General features: G+C 40.4%; 1 protein-coding gene across 1 annotated transcript; it reads left to right on the top strand.

The window, feature by feature from the left end:
• The first annotated feature begins 1,077 nt into the window (after window positions 1-1,077).
• On the top strand, window positions 1,078-16,587 carry LOC131256621 (mitochondrial outer membrane import complex protein METAXIN). The gene is made up of 6 exons (XM_058257557.1): window positions 1,078-1,474; window positions 6,069-6,409; window positions 7,033-7,109; window positions 7,258-7,318; window positions 14,348-14,525; window positions 16,184-16,587. The coding sequence occupies exons 1-6, from the start codon at window positions 1,318-1,320 to the stop codon at window positions 16,369-16,371; spliced, it is 1,002 nt and encodes a 333-aa protein (XP_058113540.1). The 5' UTR covers window positions 1,078-1,317; the 3' UTR covers window positions 16,372-16,587.
• Window positions 16,588-17,777: the final 1,190 nt, after the last annotated feature.

The following is a 17,777-nucleotide window of genomic DNA, read 5'->3' as shown; positions in this document are numbered from 1 at the left end:
CAAGCACAAGATCATGTCTAAGTGACTAACCAACAATTTTTTATTGTTGATTTACATGGACAATGTTTGGACGGTGCTGGACAATGTTTGGACGGTGCTGATCATCATTAGTAAGTCATACGCCCAATAAAATGATAGTGTATAATGACACACATGTTACACCGGCAACTATAGAAATGATTTTAGGTGTAAACAAATCTCTCACGGTGGATTGCAAACCCCCCCGAATAGGGGATTGGAAACCCCTTGATTTGCAACCCCCGGTTACTTTATGCTGTCAAACCAGTAGGGGATTGGAAAACCCCTCTAATCCCCTCCAATCCATAGTGCCAAACGTCCCCTTTTGCTGCCAAACAACATGGATTTGAAACCTCCTCAGATCCCCTCTAATCCCCTCCAAAACCCGGTGCCAAACGACCCCTAAGAATACCCTCCCCCTGTAGTTAGGTCCTTGCGGGTGGTACTCAACCTGCACCCAATCAACCGTGCTCCTCAAGTCATGGGAGCAGTTTGGTTGAAATCCCATATCCACCGGGGTGAGTGTGGGACCCTGCCTGTGGTGCCTACAGTAACATGTATGCCTTAAATCCACATTGACCAACGGTTTTAAAAGCTCATTTTAAGGCATAATCTAAAAATAAGTAAATCCAAATCTTATATGAACCATATGCCAGTAAAATAGTAATTGAATCCCCACCTTTAAAAACCTTTATGCGGGCCACCAGAATCTATTTTTGCCATCCAACCTGTTGATAAGGCAATAGTCGATTACCACTGTTTCCTTCTATTATTATCTCACCTGGGAATTGGAGCTGCTTCAATTTATTTATTTGTTTATTTTTATTTTTTTTAATAATGCCCTGAAACAAGCTTTCAATACGGATGGACGGCGTGGATGTAGTCACATACGTAACAGTCAGAGGTCCCACTCACCTCGGTGGATCTGGGGTCTCACCAAATCTGCTCCCTGCTCCCTGATATGCGGGCACGACATATTGGGGACCCACCTTGTAAACGGCCCTCGTGTCACGCACGTGCTCGCGCGTGGGGACAGTACGATTCGAAACAGCCCTTCTTCCATCTCAGTGCCACCAAACCCTGACGGAACCCTTTTCCCTCTTTGCTCTCCCTCTCTCCCATTTCTCCTTTTCATTTCATTTCTCTCCAGATTCCTTCCGAAGAAAAGGAAGTCCAAGAAAGCGAAGGAAATTCCAATACAAACTCTTGAAACCCTCCTCTCCTCATTTTTCTCCTTTTTTTTTTTTTTTTTCCTTTTTCCGGTAAAAAGGAATTCCAAGAAAGGGGAAGGAATTGAAAATGGACGATCAGAAAGAGAAAGGGCTTGTTCTTGTAACAAGGAAGCCTTGTTTCGGTCTCCTAACTGCCTGCCCTTCTTGCCTACCCGTTTATATCTACCTCCGCCTCGCCAATCTGCCGTTCGACGTCCATTTCGACACCGCCAATCCCGATTCAGGTTGGATTTCTTTCCTTTTTTTCTTTTTTCTTTTTTCTTTTACGTTTCTGTTTGTTCATGATTTTAAATATATAGATTTTTTTTTAAAAAAAAAGCAGCTATAGTTTTTTGTTACATTAACTACCTAGTAATTGATGCAATTGCTTCTAATCCCACACGTGTACGCTCCACACGTGTGCACAAGAATAGGATCAGATGGGGCCTTCTTATGCACACGTGGGAGGAGTCCGTTGGGGTCATCTGGATGCTTGTAATGTTTTGAGTTCAAACAGTTTACAGCTGATGGACGGACTAGATGTACCGTGCACATTGCGGTGGGTTTCACACATCGCAAGCGTGTATCAACCATTGTGTTCTATTATGGGTAATGTCTTTTTGGCTTTAAAAACTTTTCTTGTAATCTAAAACATGGCTTTTTGCAAGGTTCTAGATTACAACTAAAAGTTGTAATGTGTCTATAGTTTGTAAAGCCTTTACAGGCAAATGCAGGTATCCAAACAACCCCTGCAATATGATTACATGCAATCCCCTTACAACTTAATGATTTTACAGGAATCCAAATGATGCCTTAGTTGTTGCAATTTCTTCTTCTTCTTTTTTGTTTTTTTGTTTTTTTTTGTTTTTTTTTTGTTTAAGTTTCTTAGGTATTTCTTTTCACTCTTACAAAGTTCAGTTGTAGTAGATTAGAAATACCAATCTTCAATGGCTCATAAATGGATGTGGATTGGGTACTCCCCTGCCTAGACTGAGCTCCCTCCTGACCTAACTTGGCATGATTTGATTGGGAAGGAACTATGCCTACATCTAAACCAAACTGCAAAACCATTAATGTCCTCCGCTGAGAGACCCATCCCCACATTTCACTTTTGGCCATATTGACTTTTAATCCTGAAATAGCATCGAAACAATGAATTATTGTCCTAAGGCTATCTACTTTTCCTTCTTTTGCCTCACATAAGAGTAATGTGTCATCCGTGTATTGTAAATGTGAGATTTGGAACTCCGAGTTACCCACTCAGAAGCCTTCCACTAAACCCGCTAACTCCCCTTGATCTAACATCCTCCCAAAAGCCTCCATCACTACCACAAATAAGTAAGGAGATAACAGGTCGTCTTGTCGCAACCCTCTAGAACATGAAAAATACCCTTTCAGAGCTCTATTAACCATAATCAAGAATTTTGCCGATCGAATACATGCATCTAATTCCTCCATTTGACACCGCACCTCAACCGCATTAGTATATAGTCAAGAAACTCCCAATCCACATGATCATATGCCTTCTCAATGTCTAACTTGCAAATGGTGCCCTTCTTTCCTTTCCTTCTACAGGAATCGATACATTCGTGGGCTATAAGAACGCTATCCGATATTTGTCTACCTTTCACAAATGCCTCTTGAGCCTTGGAGATCATCTTGCTTAAAACTGACCTAAATTTGAAAGCCAAGATCTTTGCCAAAATCTTATATTAATGTTTATGCCCCTTCTTTTTTAGGAATTAGAACAATAGAAGTCGTCCCAAATACTATAGATAAGTGTCCTGATTCGAAAAATTCATGGATAAAGCTGACCAAATCGTGTTTAATCACGCTCCAAAATTTTTGAAAGAACGCGATTGGATAACCAACCGGACCTGGAGCCTTAACCTTCCCTAACTCTGAGAGTGCTTTTTTAATTTCCTCTGAAACTGGGCTTTTCAAGAATTCTGCCAACTCCGAAGATAAAGAGGGAAGAGGGAGATCATAAAGAGAGGGTCTTAACCATGCTTCTTTTGTAAGCTACTCTTTATAAAACTTTACAATAGCTGCACATACCTTCTCGTTACCTTTGACTCTTTCCCCTTCCACCACTAGACTTGATATTTAGTTAACTCGAGCCCGAGCACTTGCCATAGCATGAAAAAATTTCATATTCTTATCACCCTCTTTCAACCAAACCACCTAAGAACGCTACCTCCATTTGATTTCCTCCTCTCTAAGCCTCACATTATATTCCGCCCTGTATATCTGATGTAGGACAATTAACCACTTGCTTTAAAAGCTCGAACTGTTAGAGTATGGCGAATTAATCCCTTTATCTCATTGCCCAGGCCCCACGTCTCATGGGTTAGGCCCTCGGTTGAACCCCCCTTGTGGGCCCCAAATCACATGAGTACCGCCTCACACGAGCCACCCGAGTCACACGGGTGGGGCACGCATCTCACGAGCCACCTGCCTCACACAGGCCGCCCACCCCGAGTGTGTCCCTGCATCTCACAGGCCACCCCACTCGAGCCCGGTGTGAAAATGCCCCCGCATTAATCACCCCCGGTGAGGAGTCTCGAACACGAGACCTCCCGCTCTGATGCAAATTTGATGTAAGATAATTAACCACTTGCTCTGAAAGCTCGAACTGTTAGAGTATGACGAATTAATCCCTTTATCTCATTGCCCAGGTCCCACGTCTCATGGGTTAGGCCCTCGGTCGAAACCCCCCCGTGGGCCCTAAATCACATGGGTACCGCCTCACACGAGTCACACGGGTGGCGCCCGCATCTCACGAGCTACCTGCCTCACACAGGCCGCCCACCCCGAGTGTGCCCCTGCATCTCACAGGCCACCCCACTCGAGCCCGGTTTGAAAATGCCCCCACATTAATACCTCCCTTCAACCTCGCTCCTCCTTTAAAAACTCCCTAACCTCTTCCTTAAAATGATGCAGGACATGAAAATTAAATATGATATGCGAGATTTCAGGCTTAAGATCACGTTAGTTCAGTAACAATTACACAAATTCCATATCTCACATGAAAGTTCAAACATTCAATTAAGGGGAATCTATGCGGGTCCAGGCCTAAACATGATAGGGTTGGATCAATAAAAATTATGAACCAAACGATACTCAAAGATAAGAAATAATCATCCACACTTGCATAGTAATCAGTCCTTAATCCAAGGGATTCAGAAATTTTAATTCGGGGAACCCTAGGGTAAGAAAAGGGACATAAAATTGGAGATTTGAGTAATTTAGGGTTAGGTTTAGGGATTTTGAGTGAAAGCAGAGTGAAAGAGAGGAGAGAGACGAACCAGAGAAGTACCGCACGCCTGGACAACAACAATGGCCCAGACGCACGTGCGTGTAATCTCGGCCGCACGTGTGTGGGGCCCACTATTTAAAAAAAGGCCACCTTGGCCTCAGTCGGCCAGGGATAGACTTCAAAACCCCCAAATTGCAGCTCGATTCGATGCACGGTTTGTGCGTGGTGCTCTGCCGAAGTTTCAGCCATCCTGCAGAGCCAGATTCTGAAAATCTGTTGAAGAGAGGGAATTTGATGCAATAAGGGACAGATTTGTAGCGCAGATGATTATGGGAGATGAAAAGGGTGGATGATATAAGATGGGGGCGGATTGGGATAGATGTGCCTTCGCACCACGGTAGTTAGCCCTTCGATGAAGGGAAGACTTTGCACCCAATTAGGCTTCACAACTTAGAGAATAGGAAAACGCATAATTTTTTTAATTAATCTTCCATTTTATGAAAAAAGTTACAAAGGGTGCCTATTTATATGAAAACCCTATATCCCAAAACTCGCATCATGTGCGCAACCTATTACTTGGCGATGCAGTAAACTAAAATAAAAATTAATCAAAGAAATCTAAAGCGTCCATGATGTTCTAGATAACATTAATAAGCAAAACCTAAAATATGAAATCAATTTGACTAGTGGGCCCCGATCATGAAATCTCATGATGGGCTTTACTTGATTATCGGGTCCAGTCTTTTGAATCAAAATTTCGTCTCCTAACTAGGAGGCCCTCCCTGAACGTTGTCATCGATCCAGATCGACGGTGGGGTCCTCCTTCTGGTGTACGTGCGTAGGGGGCGGCGTGCGTGCACGTGTGCGTGTGATGTCCCCATCATAGAATCAAGAGCCTGGATATTCTGAAGCAATTTCGCAGATTCCTCTTCACGGAGCTTCCATACCTCCTTTTCCCACACCAATAATTTCTTTTTCAACATCTTTAGCTTATGGAACCTTCCACCTTGAAGAAAGACCACCATTCCCTAACTTTCTCCGCAAAACCTTCAACTGATAACCATACGAGCTCGAACTTGAATGGGCGAGGGCCCCAATCCACTTCTAACATAATAGGACAATGGTCGGATGCTGGTTTTGGCAAGCCTCATTGGTGGGCAAGAGGATATTTTTCAATCCAATAAGGAGAGACAGAGAATCTGTCCAGCTTTCATTTTGAGGCATTAATCTGGCCATTTGACCATGTGAATTTCACCCCTCCCATCGGTAAATCCACCATTTCATTCATGGCTAGCCATTTTGAAAAGTCTTTCATGCTACGAGAAATTCGAGAAATTTGGGTGGAGATTTTTTAATTGTCACTGTCTTTTGTGGAAACAAAGAACGCAATCCTCAATCTGACAACAAAGAACATTATGAGATGCCGGATGATTTATTCTTTAGGTTCCATCATTCATTTGTTAAAAAAAAGGTTCTCCTTCACCCAAGGATCATTTATGTTTATATTATGTGTGCGTCCGCAGGTGTTTCCGTTTAATCTCTATCATCTTGGTGTAATGATGGCTCTTAATCTTCTGTAGATGACATACCGTTGGTTGAGTATGGTGATTACGTGGCATTCAATAATGAGAAGGGCGGGACCATTGAAAGTCTAAAAGAAGATGGTATCGTTGATCTAGACTCGAAACTTCCAAGTAACTCTATCCCAGAGTGGTTGTCGACAAAGGCAATGATCAGCTCATGGCTTGTGGATGCTGCATTCTATGAACTCTGGGTGGGTTCTGATGGAAGTGCTGCAGATAAGATATATTTCTCTGATCTTCCATGGCCAGTAGGCAAGGTTCTCCATTGGAAGCAAACCCAAGCTGCAAAGCTACTACTTGGGATAACAAAAGTCAATGCTGTAGAAAGAGAAGCTGAGGTTTCTTTCCTTCTTTGTCTCTATGGTTTCTAACCGCTATATGATTCGTGATTGTCTTCCATTTTTATTTTGAATTTTGGCACTTCAGTCATTGCTCCAACGCAATCTTTGGTCATTGCTACAATGGATTAGGATGTGAATAGTGTTCTGGTGCATCACTCCATGCAGGTGGGGCCCCATCTTGGGGATCCAAACTATTGACCTTATGGGCCTTGCATGGATGAAAATGCACCAAAAACTCCCACATCGGAAGATCCTAACTGTTTGCTCAGTGTCCCACAAATAGACGGTTAAGAAGAATAGCAATGATCTGGAAAAAGGCCAAAGATTGGAAGGATAGGAATTTCCATTCTGGGAGATTTTTGGGTCGTGGTCCATCTAATGTGGGGCCCATGAGATGACTGCTCTGGATCTGCCTGACCCATATGGGCAGGACACAAGGATGTCCTGATGCATGAGGGCCCTATGTTACCTTGTGTTTTTTATGCGGCACTATTTGGATTTTATTTTGTTTCTTGTCAACCTGCATTTGTTATATTGTGATGTTTTCTTAAAGAGCACATCGAAGGATGGACTCAAGTGGTTTCTGAATAGTCAACAGATTGAATTCTCTGCATGGACAGATATACAGGAAAGCAAACCTTGCATATGAGGCCCTATCAGTGAAGTTAGGGGATCAGACCTTTCTCTTTGAAAACAGGTAACTGAATAATTAGTTGACTACTCCTGCATGCATATTTCCTTTTACGAACTCAGTCAAAGGCAATCTTATGCTTTCTAGAATTCTTATTACCTTGAATAGGGAGGAATGCGTAGTTATCTGTCATGCTTCTTTTTGTTGTATGCAGGCCTACAAGTTTGGATGCTATTTTCCTTGGACATGCCCTTTTTGTCCTTCAAACTTCAGCTGTGAGTTCTCTTACTCTATGGTTATGGAAGCTGATGGGTTCAAAAACAATGATGGAAATTGATGAGTTAAAAGAAACAAAGAAACCCAAAAAAGAAAGGAAAAAATTACTTTTTTTTTGCGTCTATATCTGTGTTTCTTAACTGATTGCATTTGCAGCTTCCAGTTATACAAAAAGCATGCTTATTCTCCAGTCTCATGCAATTTCTTGGTTTAGGTGATGTCAGGTAGCAGCAAAGCTCAGTCCCTGGCTACCTTGTCCAGGACCTAACCACTTGTCTGTTGTTTGTCTAGTGTTATTTTGCACAAAATCCAAGAGAAGTGAGAACAACATTCTCATTTTTTAACTGTTGGAGAGGACTCTTGTTTCTAAAAAGCCTCTTCCCTTCTTATCCCCATTATGGCATTTGTTATACTATTCAATTGTGGTAAATAGGCGCCACAAGTGCCACCGTCCATCTTTACATGCAACAAGTGTGGCACATTCAACCTTCACGTGTCCTTCATGTGCCACATGTTCCACTATCATGTGCCCCACATGTGCCACTGTTCATCTTCAAGCACCTTGCATGTGCCACATGTGCTAGTTTGTCAACATGCACATGCCCTATGTTTCGAGTAGCCTTTCCTTATTCCAAGGTGCTTGATAAACAACAACAGAATAGTTAGTCCAAGATAGCTAAGCCTAGACAACCTGGTCAAGGTCCACATGACATGGATAGCTTATCCAATATTAACTTTTGGTGCTACCAAACAGGCCATTAATACATGCATTGGTTATGGACATATGGTTATATGTTGCTAATAATTAGTTTACATCCCCACAACTTTTGAATTTCACAATTTTACAGAGCATGTATATTCTCCAATCTCATTCAAATGTAGGAAAATCTTTGTTGATTATGGCACCCTTAAAAAATGTATTGGTTATGGACAAGATTTAAAAAAAGAAAGAAAGAAAAAAAAGTGTTGTTTATGTACACGGTTATACTAGTAAATGTACCTAGTAATTAGTTTGTGGTGGCAGTTGAGTTATTTTCTATGTTCACTTATTCCTCGAAAAAATAAATAAATTATATGCTCACTTTTTTCTCTTGCTTCAGGAACATTATTCTGAAAATCATCAGTTTGTAAAATCTTGAGAATTTGGGTCATAAACCACAAGATTTTGTCAAGTTTTATATAACTATGAAAGTTATTGAACAATATTTTCTTAGAAAATAAGCTGTTGACTTATAAAAAATATTTTGACATTTGCATTGAATTTTAGTCCTTAACATTCTATGTCATTTCCATGTAGTAATGAGCAGAACATTTTACAATGGAAAGCAGTCAATCCTAATATGTCACTCATAACTCCATTTCATTTGCTGATTTTCATGTCCCTTCAATTCCTTCGCTAAAACTTTAAGAATCAGGAAAAAAAAGTACGCCATTCCATTTTTTGGTGAAATGGGCAGTTCACATTCAATTTTGTGTTAATTAAGATCCCGTAATGGCTGCGTTTTGGGCCATTGGAAAGAAAGGAACTATTGCTGCTTTCAAGATCAAGCATCTTCTTCTTCTGTTTCTAAGCAGCTAATCTGGGATCTGAGGGAGCGGCTGACCAATCTAAATCTCTTAGACAGATTGCTCCTCCTCCATCTTGGATTAGTGCTTTTGCCCCTGGTTTTGTCTTGAGCTGTATCAAGATTTTTAGGGTTTTTTGGTTTTTTTTTTTCCTTTTGTTTTCTGTTTTTCTGTTTCTTTGTTATGTTGCTTTGTTTAGCTTGTTGTTTTTATGGCTTTTGCCTTCTTAATATATTTCTTTACAAAGAAAAAAAAAAAGAAGAAGAAGAAAAAAAAAGGATCCCCCAGTTGAGCTGTGCATTTTTCCTTATATAGACTAGGTTATTTCAATTAGGTGAGTTGATTGCCCAAGAATCAACTGCAGGTACTCAACTGCAGGTGTGTCCAGGATTAGGTCTACCATATCATGTTCTTTGCAGATAACATGCTTTTGGTCAATGAGACTAGAAAAGGGGCAAATGCTATATTCTAGGTTTCGAAAAAGGCTCTAAAGTCTAGAGGCTTTAGGACCTGTTTGATAAGTGGGACTCCATGGTAAAAGAAAGTAAAAGTGTAATCATAATTGTTCATCTTTTTTCTTTATTCGCAAAGGGAATCACAGATTCCTTATGTAATCATGGCACATTTCCATTTCTACCATTCTCAAGCACAAAATCCACGGTGGCCCTAGTGAGATGAAGTGGGGATTTCCACTTGCATATCAAGCATTCCACTTTAAATAGAATTCCTTGGAATCCATTACCGCTTATCAAACAAGCCCTAAAGTTTAGCAAAACCAAGGAGGAGTTATTTTAATGGGATCTTAAAGATTTATTAGCACTAAACAAAAGGGAAATATAAAGATATGAGGGAGGAGAGATGATGAGAGGTTAGCCCTCTTACCCTACCGTAAAGGAGTGAAGCCTATCTATCCAACCCACAATTTCTTCCATTTTACAACTCCTGAACTGGTACCCCAAGGCCTATATCAGAACCATCCCTTCAGCTGAATGGACAATTACTATATGACTTTCCTATCTGATCTTGAAGATTCTATTGTTCCTTTCTCTCCATAAAGACCATAGAGGCATATAGACTAGACAACAGAGATAAACGTTATAGAAATTTCCTTCTTTTTGATAAGGGGCCCCCTTTCCAGGCCATGAAGAAGGCTGTGATTGGTCCCCTAATCATCCATTGCAAACCAAAAAAAAAGAAAGAAAGAAAAGAAAACATGAAAATATGGCTTGCAAATTCCAAATCTTTAAGGCATAGGGGGCTAGTGCTCATAATGATCATATTCCTCCTCTGCAGGTTGTGTATTGTGAGAATTTTATCCAATTTTGAATAATAGTACTGGTAAGCATATTGACCAGGCCCAAAAATGACACAATACTACAGGGCGTATTAGATCGTATCAAACTTGATCAGATGATACATGCTAGTATCAGCATTTTTCCTTGTCCAAAGAATCTTGTAAAATTATTGGGGAAACAGGAAAGAATGTAAAACACAAGAATCTGTTACTTTTATTTTTTAATACATGTATTCAATTGTGTATCAAACCTTATCCCTACAAAAAAAAATTGTGTATCAAACCGTTCTTTGATATGAACGTTGTTTGTCGGCTTGATTTGTTGAAAGTCAGCCAATTAGATCCTGATTGAGCACACATCAAGCATGATTTGGTGGATTATGGCCCATTTCACTGAAACACAACCAAAATAAGATGGGAAAAAAAAGAAGAAGAAAAGAGATGGTTTACCTGTTTTCTCAATTTTCACCAAAATGTTCCATTTCACTTTGATTCATCGAATCCCCCCAGGTATGGTGGTTTGATTCCAAAGGCCTGGTTATAGTCTAAAATAAGTTCTAAACTTCCTCTAGTCTTGAGAGAGAGAGAGAGAGAGAGAGAGAGAGAGAGAGAGAGAAGAGGGCCTCTATGGCTGTGTTGGCAGGTATTAGCACATTGACTGTGTATCGGTGCAGCTATGGCCCGTATCAGACCGTATCAACCAATACTGATAATTTTTTTCTCCAATAAGCAAATTCACCCCCATATCGTGTAACAGTGGGGGCCGACACGACCATACTGTATCAGTTTTATAATAATAATAATAATAAAAGATCTTAACATTTGCAGCATGCGGTCTGAATACGACTACACTCGGAGGGCCTGGATAGAGCCACACATGAGGCAAAGGCACTGTAGGACTCACCCAAAGCGGAGAATTTGGAATGAAACTTTAGTAAGAACAATTATATTTTTTGACAATGACAGGGTGACCCCGCCCCTTTATAAGGCAGACTATTCCTTGCGTATGCACGCAATCACCCACCAACCACGTGCATCGGGTAAATCACGGGGAAGGAAATCGATCTTGCATCTGTGGGGAGCAAACCCACTACACTAGCCATTCGCCCAAACCCAGGCGGGTAGTAAGAACAATTATATAGGTGACACTATTAAAATGGATGGTCAAGAGATTTCTCAAAGCAATGTGTCTGTTATCTTGGTTCTACTATTCATGAGGATGAGGAAGAGAGATTGGGAGGATGTTTCCAAATTAGAGCTGAGTGGATAAAGTGGAGATGTGGTTTAGGATTACTTTGTGTTCACTGCATGCCTGTGAAAGTGAAAATTTTATGGGACGGTTAATTGACTGACCATGCAATATGGGAGTGTTGGGCACTTAGAAGCAACATGAGCAGACATTTAGCATGGGAAGACTAGGACAAATTGAGAATGGCATCATCCCAAGCAACCTTGGAGTATTCCCAAACTCAGTCAGAGATAAGATGATGGAGTGCATGTTGAGATGGTTCAGTCATGTGCAACGACATCTAGGGACAAGGCTAGATTACTTGGATAGGACTGATTGGCGAACAAGATTCCAAAAACCACCCAAATAGCTGGGACAAGGCTATGATGATGAGGCTTATGGTCATCATGGTACTTCCTAAGGTGAATGATATGGCTAAAGCTATCTTACTTTAAAAATTAAAAGATAAAGACACTTTATCATTAGTGGCACACAATGGTGTGTGTGACACATGCTCTTTTGATTGCATGTGATTGGGTCCCATTGTTTGGTGCCAATGAGGTGTCTATTTTGTTTTTCACTCATATTGGTCAGCAATGAGGTGCATTTTTTATTCTTAGATCAGATGGTCTACCACTTAAATTACCTAATTTGTATATAAACTTACATTTTTATTATTTTCATCGCCGTTGTATAATTCTTATAATGTAAATAATATGCATAACTAGGTAAGCTATGTGTCTTGTAACATTATGAGGCAGTCTTGTAGTCCCATCGACTACTAAAGAGAACCCGTAGTCTGCTAGTTGGGCCATGCATATTGATGATAAAAAACCGTTTGAGAGATAATCAATTGGTTTGCATTCAAATTCATTTTCCTAATGGTTACAATCATCTTTATATAAAAAAGGGCTATCCATGGTGGGGCCTACCTCCTGAAGTGGGTGGGTCTTAGACTGATCCACATGGTCCAACTGGCAGTACCATTTCTCTTCAAAGCCCCAGGATGATCAGCCTTTTACCCTAAGAATATATGTTACACAAATTAACTCATATGGCTGTGCATCATTCTGATACATATCTAGATGTTATAACACTGTTTGTTGTGTAAATTACTGTATATGAAGCTGCATTGTAGATGCTGATCTACATTGCTTCTATAAATTAAGTTGCGTGTGTATGCAATAATCTCTTTGTATACATAGCAGCTGCAGCAGCAGCAGCAGTAATGTGACAGATGATAAAGTTTCAGATCGAATTTATGTTCTCCGTTAGAGTTTTAGCCCACCATAGATTGAGGATTGACTCGCACACATATTTACACAAGGTGTGGCGCCATTTTATGAAAACAAAGTAGTATAGCCTTGTTCCAGTGGTGAGCTGATGATCTAATACTCAAATATGTGGAGTTAATAGATAAACATTTTTCTTGTTTTTCAAGAAGAGAAACGGATCGAAGCTCCTATAGTTTTTTTTTTTTTTTTGAGAAGTTACGATTTATATTAAAAAAGAAGAAAACATGGAAACAAGGCTGCACTGCCGAGGGAGCTACACAGCCAATTACACACCTAGAAACAGCAAATTATAGTCCTTTAGTTTGTCGACATTGACGGCCCACTCAACAACTAACATTCTAGCTCTAGTGGCTACATATTCCACCAATTTAGAGATCCCTTTGAAACATCTGCTGTTTCTTTCTTCCCAAACTGCCGACCAGACGGCGAGAAGGGACATTCTCCATAGCTTCATCCTTCTCTTGCCCACCGATATACCATGCCAAGCCTTTAATAGTGTACCCGTCGAATTTGGGGCAGACCAAGCTATTTCGAAACGAGACAGAAAGTCTGTCCAGATATGGCTGATAAAGGAACAGTGAATAACTAGGTGATTCACTGATTCCTCCATTGACATGCAGCACAAACATACATTAGGAATAACCATGCCTCTTTTCTTCAAATTATCTACCGTGAGCACCCTGCCCTTGGCCACAAGCCAAGCAAATCCCACAATCTTTGGAGGGGCTTGATACTTCCAGACCTTGTTGGTGGAAATCTCTTCTTCCTTCTCATCTCCTTTTTCAATGCACCTGTAGAATGACTTGACCGAAAACTTCCTTGATTTGTTTTTGTTCCATAGTTACAAACTTACAGCCCATACTTCATGGGACTTCAAGAAAGAATCACACCGATCAGATGATTCTATCCTGAAAGCTCTGTCCTTTAAAAAAAAAAAAAAATGGTCATCTCTTTCCTTAGTTGTAAGCGTGGTTGGAGTAGTTAGGATCATTCTGTTCGAAGTGATTTGTTAGAATCATTAAGCAATCTATTATCCATAATGAGAACACATGGACAATGTAAAATTCTTGACAGGACCTATCTTGAACAATCTCAATAGTGTATTTGTGGACTATTGATTGGGTGTTTGGAATAATCTGATCAGTATGATGTTTGCATCATGGCCCATGAAATTCCCACTTCACGTAATGCACAGTTCAGGTTGATTGGTTGGAGCATCTCGTGTTCATCTGCAGCTAGGAGCATTGGACTTTCTCTTTTCAGAAACATGTTTCTTTTTGGGATACAGTTTTCCACCTGTCGTAAGTACAGCTTTATAGAGAGGTCACATGAGATCTTAAAGGAGTTTCCTGGATTTCTGTTTTCCCGGTTTATTATGATTCCAAAATAATATTTTTCCATAATAAATGTGGAAATAACATTTCCAATCCATATATATATATATATATATATATAAAGTAAATCCGTAATCCTCTACTAATATTACTTGCGCTTTTTGACATTTTTATATGTCACCTCAGTTCTTAGCTCGTCTTTGTCATCTTGTAAAACCTAACATCAGCTGTTCAAGTATTCTCACTGGTTGATGTTGACATTTCTACCTCACTCTTATCTGATTCTTTCTGCTTGTGTTCTGATGTTATAGGATACATCTGTATTGCATAGCCAGCTCATGAAGCATGACAATCTTGTAAGATATGCTGAACATCTAAAGACAAAATTCTTGGAAGCTGGCTCATCATCATCATCATCATCGGTGCCACGGTCTCCTCGTGACCCTTCATCATCGTCGACACCAAGGAGAGGACCCTTCTCACATTGGAGTAAGATATCGCAATGAAATTCAAGCACTTCTATATTTATTTATGGGTGAGACTGAGATGGGTTGTTTAACCTTGTGTTGTAAGAGGGGGATCGTGGGGCGTAAACCCTAACCAAATTGTTCTCGAAAAATGTTCCAAGTGCCTCAAATCAAAGTTTTAAAAAATGAATTAAATATAAAACCTAGAAGTTTAAAAACCCAATCAACCATTTGAATCTCCTTCTTGATTTAATCAAGATGCGTTGAGGGGGCAACTGTTTTCTACTTTTTTAATAATAGAATAGGATAGAATCTTGTGTTGTACTCAAACTCTCAATTAAGCATCTGAAAAACTCAACTGACTATTTGAAAGAAAATTGGATAGGTACCCATAATACTTGATCGACCATCGCTCAAGGAAGTACTCTAAAAGTTGTAGAAAAGGGGTTTGAGCCTTGAAGTGGAATGCTATTCCTAGCTCCCATCTTCAAGCATAAAACACAAACACTACCACATGGACTGATGTGAAACAATCATCCGGTTGCCCAAAGTCCAAATGTGTATGAACTACAAAGAAATGGACGTTAGGAAACAATAAAAAAGTTTCTTCACTCAAGCTACATGTGTTGACCGGCTGATAAGTGGGCCGGGCTTTTTTTTTAGGATGGACACATGCAATTAATGTTTCTTCACTCAAGCTCACATTACAAGTTATATTTCACTACAACATTAACATCAATTAAAGTTTTCAATGATTTGTTACATTTCTGTATTTTCAATAAAAATTAATTGGTCTTTTCAATGCTTTGGTAAAATAATATAAGTAACGGTATTAAATCAGTTTTGTTACTCTGTCTTTACCTTTGTAGTTAATCTCTGCCCTTTCCTATTACTTTATGTTGCATTTAGTTGCACCAAATATCATGAAATTTCATGGTTAATCAGTCTAATTTGGTGCAAAATATCATGAAATTGGTGCAACCAAGCGCAACCTTGATTAAAGATCTAGAAGTAGCATGTAGATGTGTGGCTTACGCCTCACCCTTTAGAGGGGTGAACCCGGCGCTACATGCTATTCACTTTTTTGAAACAGTCCTAATCTCTGATTCAAAGACACTGTTTCCTGAATCAGGACCACCGGAGGATATGCTTTGTTTTTTATCATCCAGTAAATGTCCACCAATTGGATGGTCCGAATGGTGTGATACACCATTTATATACATGTCCAAAATACACATGAAAAAGGTTCCCCCCTCAGCTACCCCATGCCATGATCGAAATGACCCATCAATGGAATTTAGGCCGAAAAAGGTTCCCCCCTCAGCTCCCCCATGCCAGGATCGAAACAACCCATCAATGATTACAAGTTTCTTCACTCAAGCTACATGTGTTGACAGGCTGATAAGTGGGCTAGGCTTATTCTTGGATATCTCATGTTTTCCTTTAAAACAAAACAAAACAAAACATTTTTCCATGATTCTTTTTCTTAGAAAAAAATATTCAACCGATATTGGCTAATATGGGTCGAAACCAATATACGATGCCCGTATCATATTATTTTTTGGCTGGGCCGATATTGATATTCAGAACCATGCATGCTCATTTTCGTGATTCCTTTTTGTTGTTGTCGTCATATCGTCATTATTATTATTAATCTTATGAATATGGGGGCTTTTGTAGGTTCTAAGCCCAAACCCAAACCTAAGAGGGAGAAGACAGAGGAAGAGAAAACCTTCAAAAGAAGGGCCAAGTACTTTCTAGCAACCCAGGCGATCGCCATTGTTATCTTCCTCTCTCTCCTTGGTGGGTCTGATGATGCCGAAGTGGAGGTTGACGACGACGATGATGGATTGAATTATGATGACTAGAATCTTTTATAATCTCCCAGTGAGTTTCTTCTATAATACTGGCAATACAAATTTTCATTCAGAGGTCCCAAGTTGTAACTTCCGTTCCAAATTCCATTTCTGCTTAATGTTTTTGGCAGAACATTGTTAACGGGTCTCTTGGATTGTGAGTTGAGCGTTTTGTATGGCATTTCTCTCATCCATTAAAAAAAAAAAAAAATTTGAAATCGTTATTCACTCATGAAAGTCGATTTGAACTTGAATTGAGTCTGGCGTTTGATATTGCTGGGAATGCCGCACCTAGGGCCATCAATGAGCTGACCGAATGGTTCAAAAATCCTGGCCAGAGCCAACCCCATGCCCGGTCCATTGACAGCCCTAAGGCATATGGAATCTAGGGAGCATTTTAAAATCAGATTTTTCCAAAGCCTGTTTTTACATGGGAGGCTCACGATGCATGCATAGCTGCATGGGAAGTGAAAACAGGTCGCGTTTCATGTTGCATTGTGGCCTAGTCGGTGGGTCCATGCATGGCTGGGCATTGAGGTTTAAAGTATCTCGCCAAAAACCAGCGGTGCATGTCGTATGTAACGGTTTTGGCCCCAAGCAATCTGATACACGATGCGACCAAGCCGTCCCCGACTCGTCCGTATTAAATTGTCAACCCAGACAACCTTCTATGACGCTGTCTCGCATCGATGGTTGTGGGGCCCACCCAGATTGGGTGTATGATTTTTAACCGTGTGTGGCCAGCGACAGGACAACAATTCTTTTGGTCGCTTGTGAAGTAGAAACAAACTGAAATGAGGTCAGTTGGCCGGCCTATTTGTAGTATGGATGTCATTTACATTTTGCATGTGATCCGTTGATTAAAATGGAAGAAGTCATTTCACTTGTTAGAGTCAAAGTCAGTCTATGGTCATATGGTTAGGTTGTTCTGGTGACTGATTTTTGGGGCCCACGATTTCAACAACCAGGATTGGATGCTGCTGTACTGTAGATGTCTCTCCACAATGCAGCTGACTAGTGTGCATTTTCCATCACGATTATCTGGGCGTACATAATTCACAATGGGCCCACCATCTGGATTTAGCCATCCAGTTGGAACCGTTCACTTAGTGGGCCCCACTATGATTATCTCAGTCATCCATTTGTAGTCTTGCAAATACAGATAGGAAGGGTGAATGGTTAGGTGTAAATCTCATTGAAAGTGATGGCTAGGGTTTCGGACCATAAACCATCATCCATGTCACGGCAGTCTAGGTGTGCCGCCTATTTTCCAGTCACTTCCACACGTGTACGTTGGATTGGTGCATTTTTTATCTTTCCACGACGGAGATGTCTATGCTGCGTCAGTAGATGGTGGTGAGAACTCACTGTAGTCAAAGCAATAACGATTCTGTCCCCTTATGGCCATGGTTTTAACT

This window comes from Magnolia sinica, chromosome 9, assembly GCF_029962835.1.
Source record: "Magnolia sinica isolate HGM2019 chromosome 9, MsV1, whole genome shotgun sequence".
Classification (NCBI taxonomy): Eukaryota; Viridiplantae; Streptophyta; class Magnoliopsida; order Magnoliales; family Magnoliaceae; genus Magnolia; species Magnolia sinica.
The sequence above is the reverse complement of the archived record's forward strand: the minus strand, read 5'-3'. Positions and strand labels throughout refer to the sequence as shown.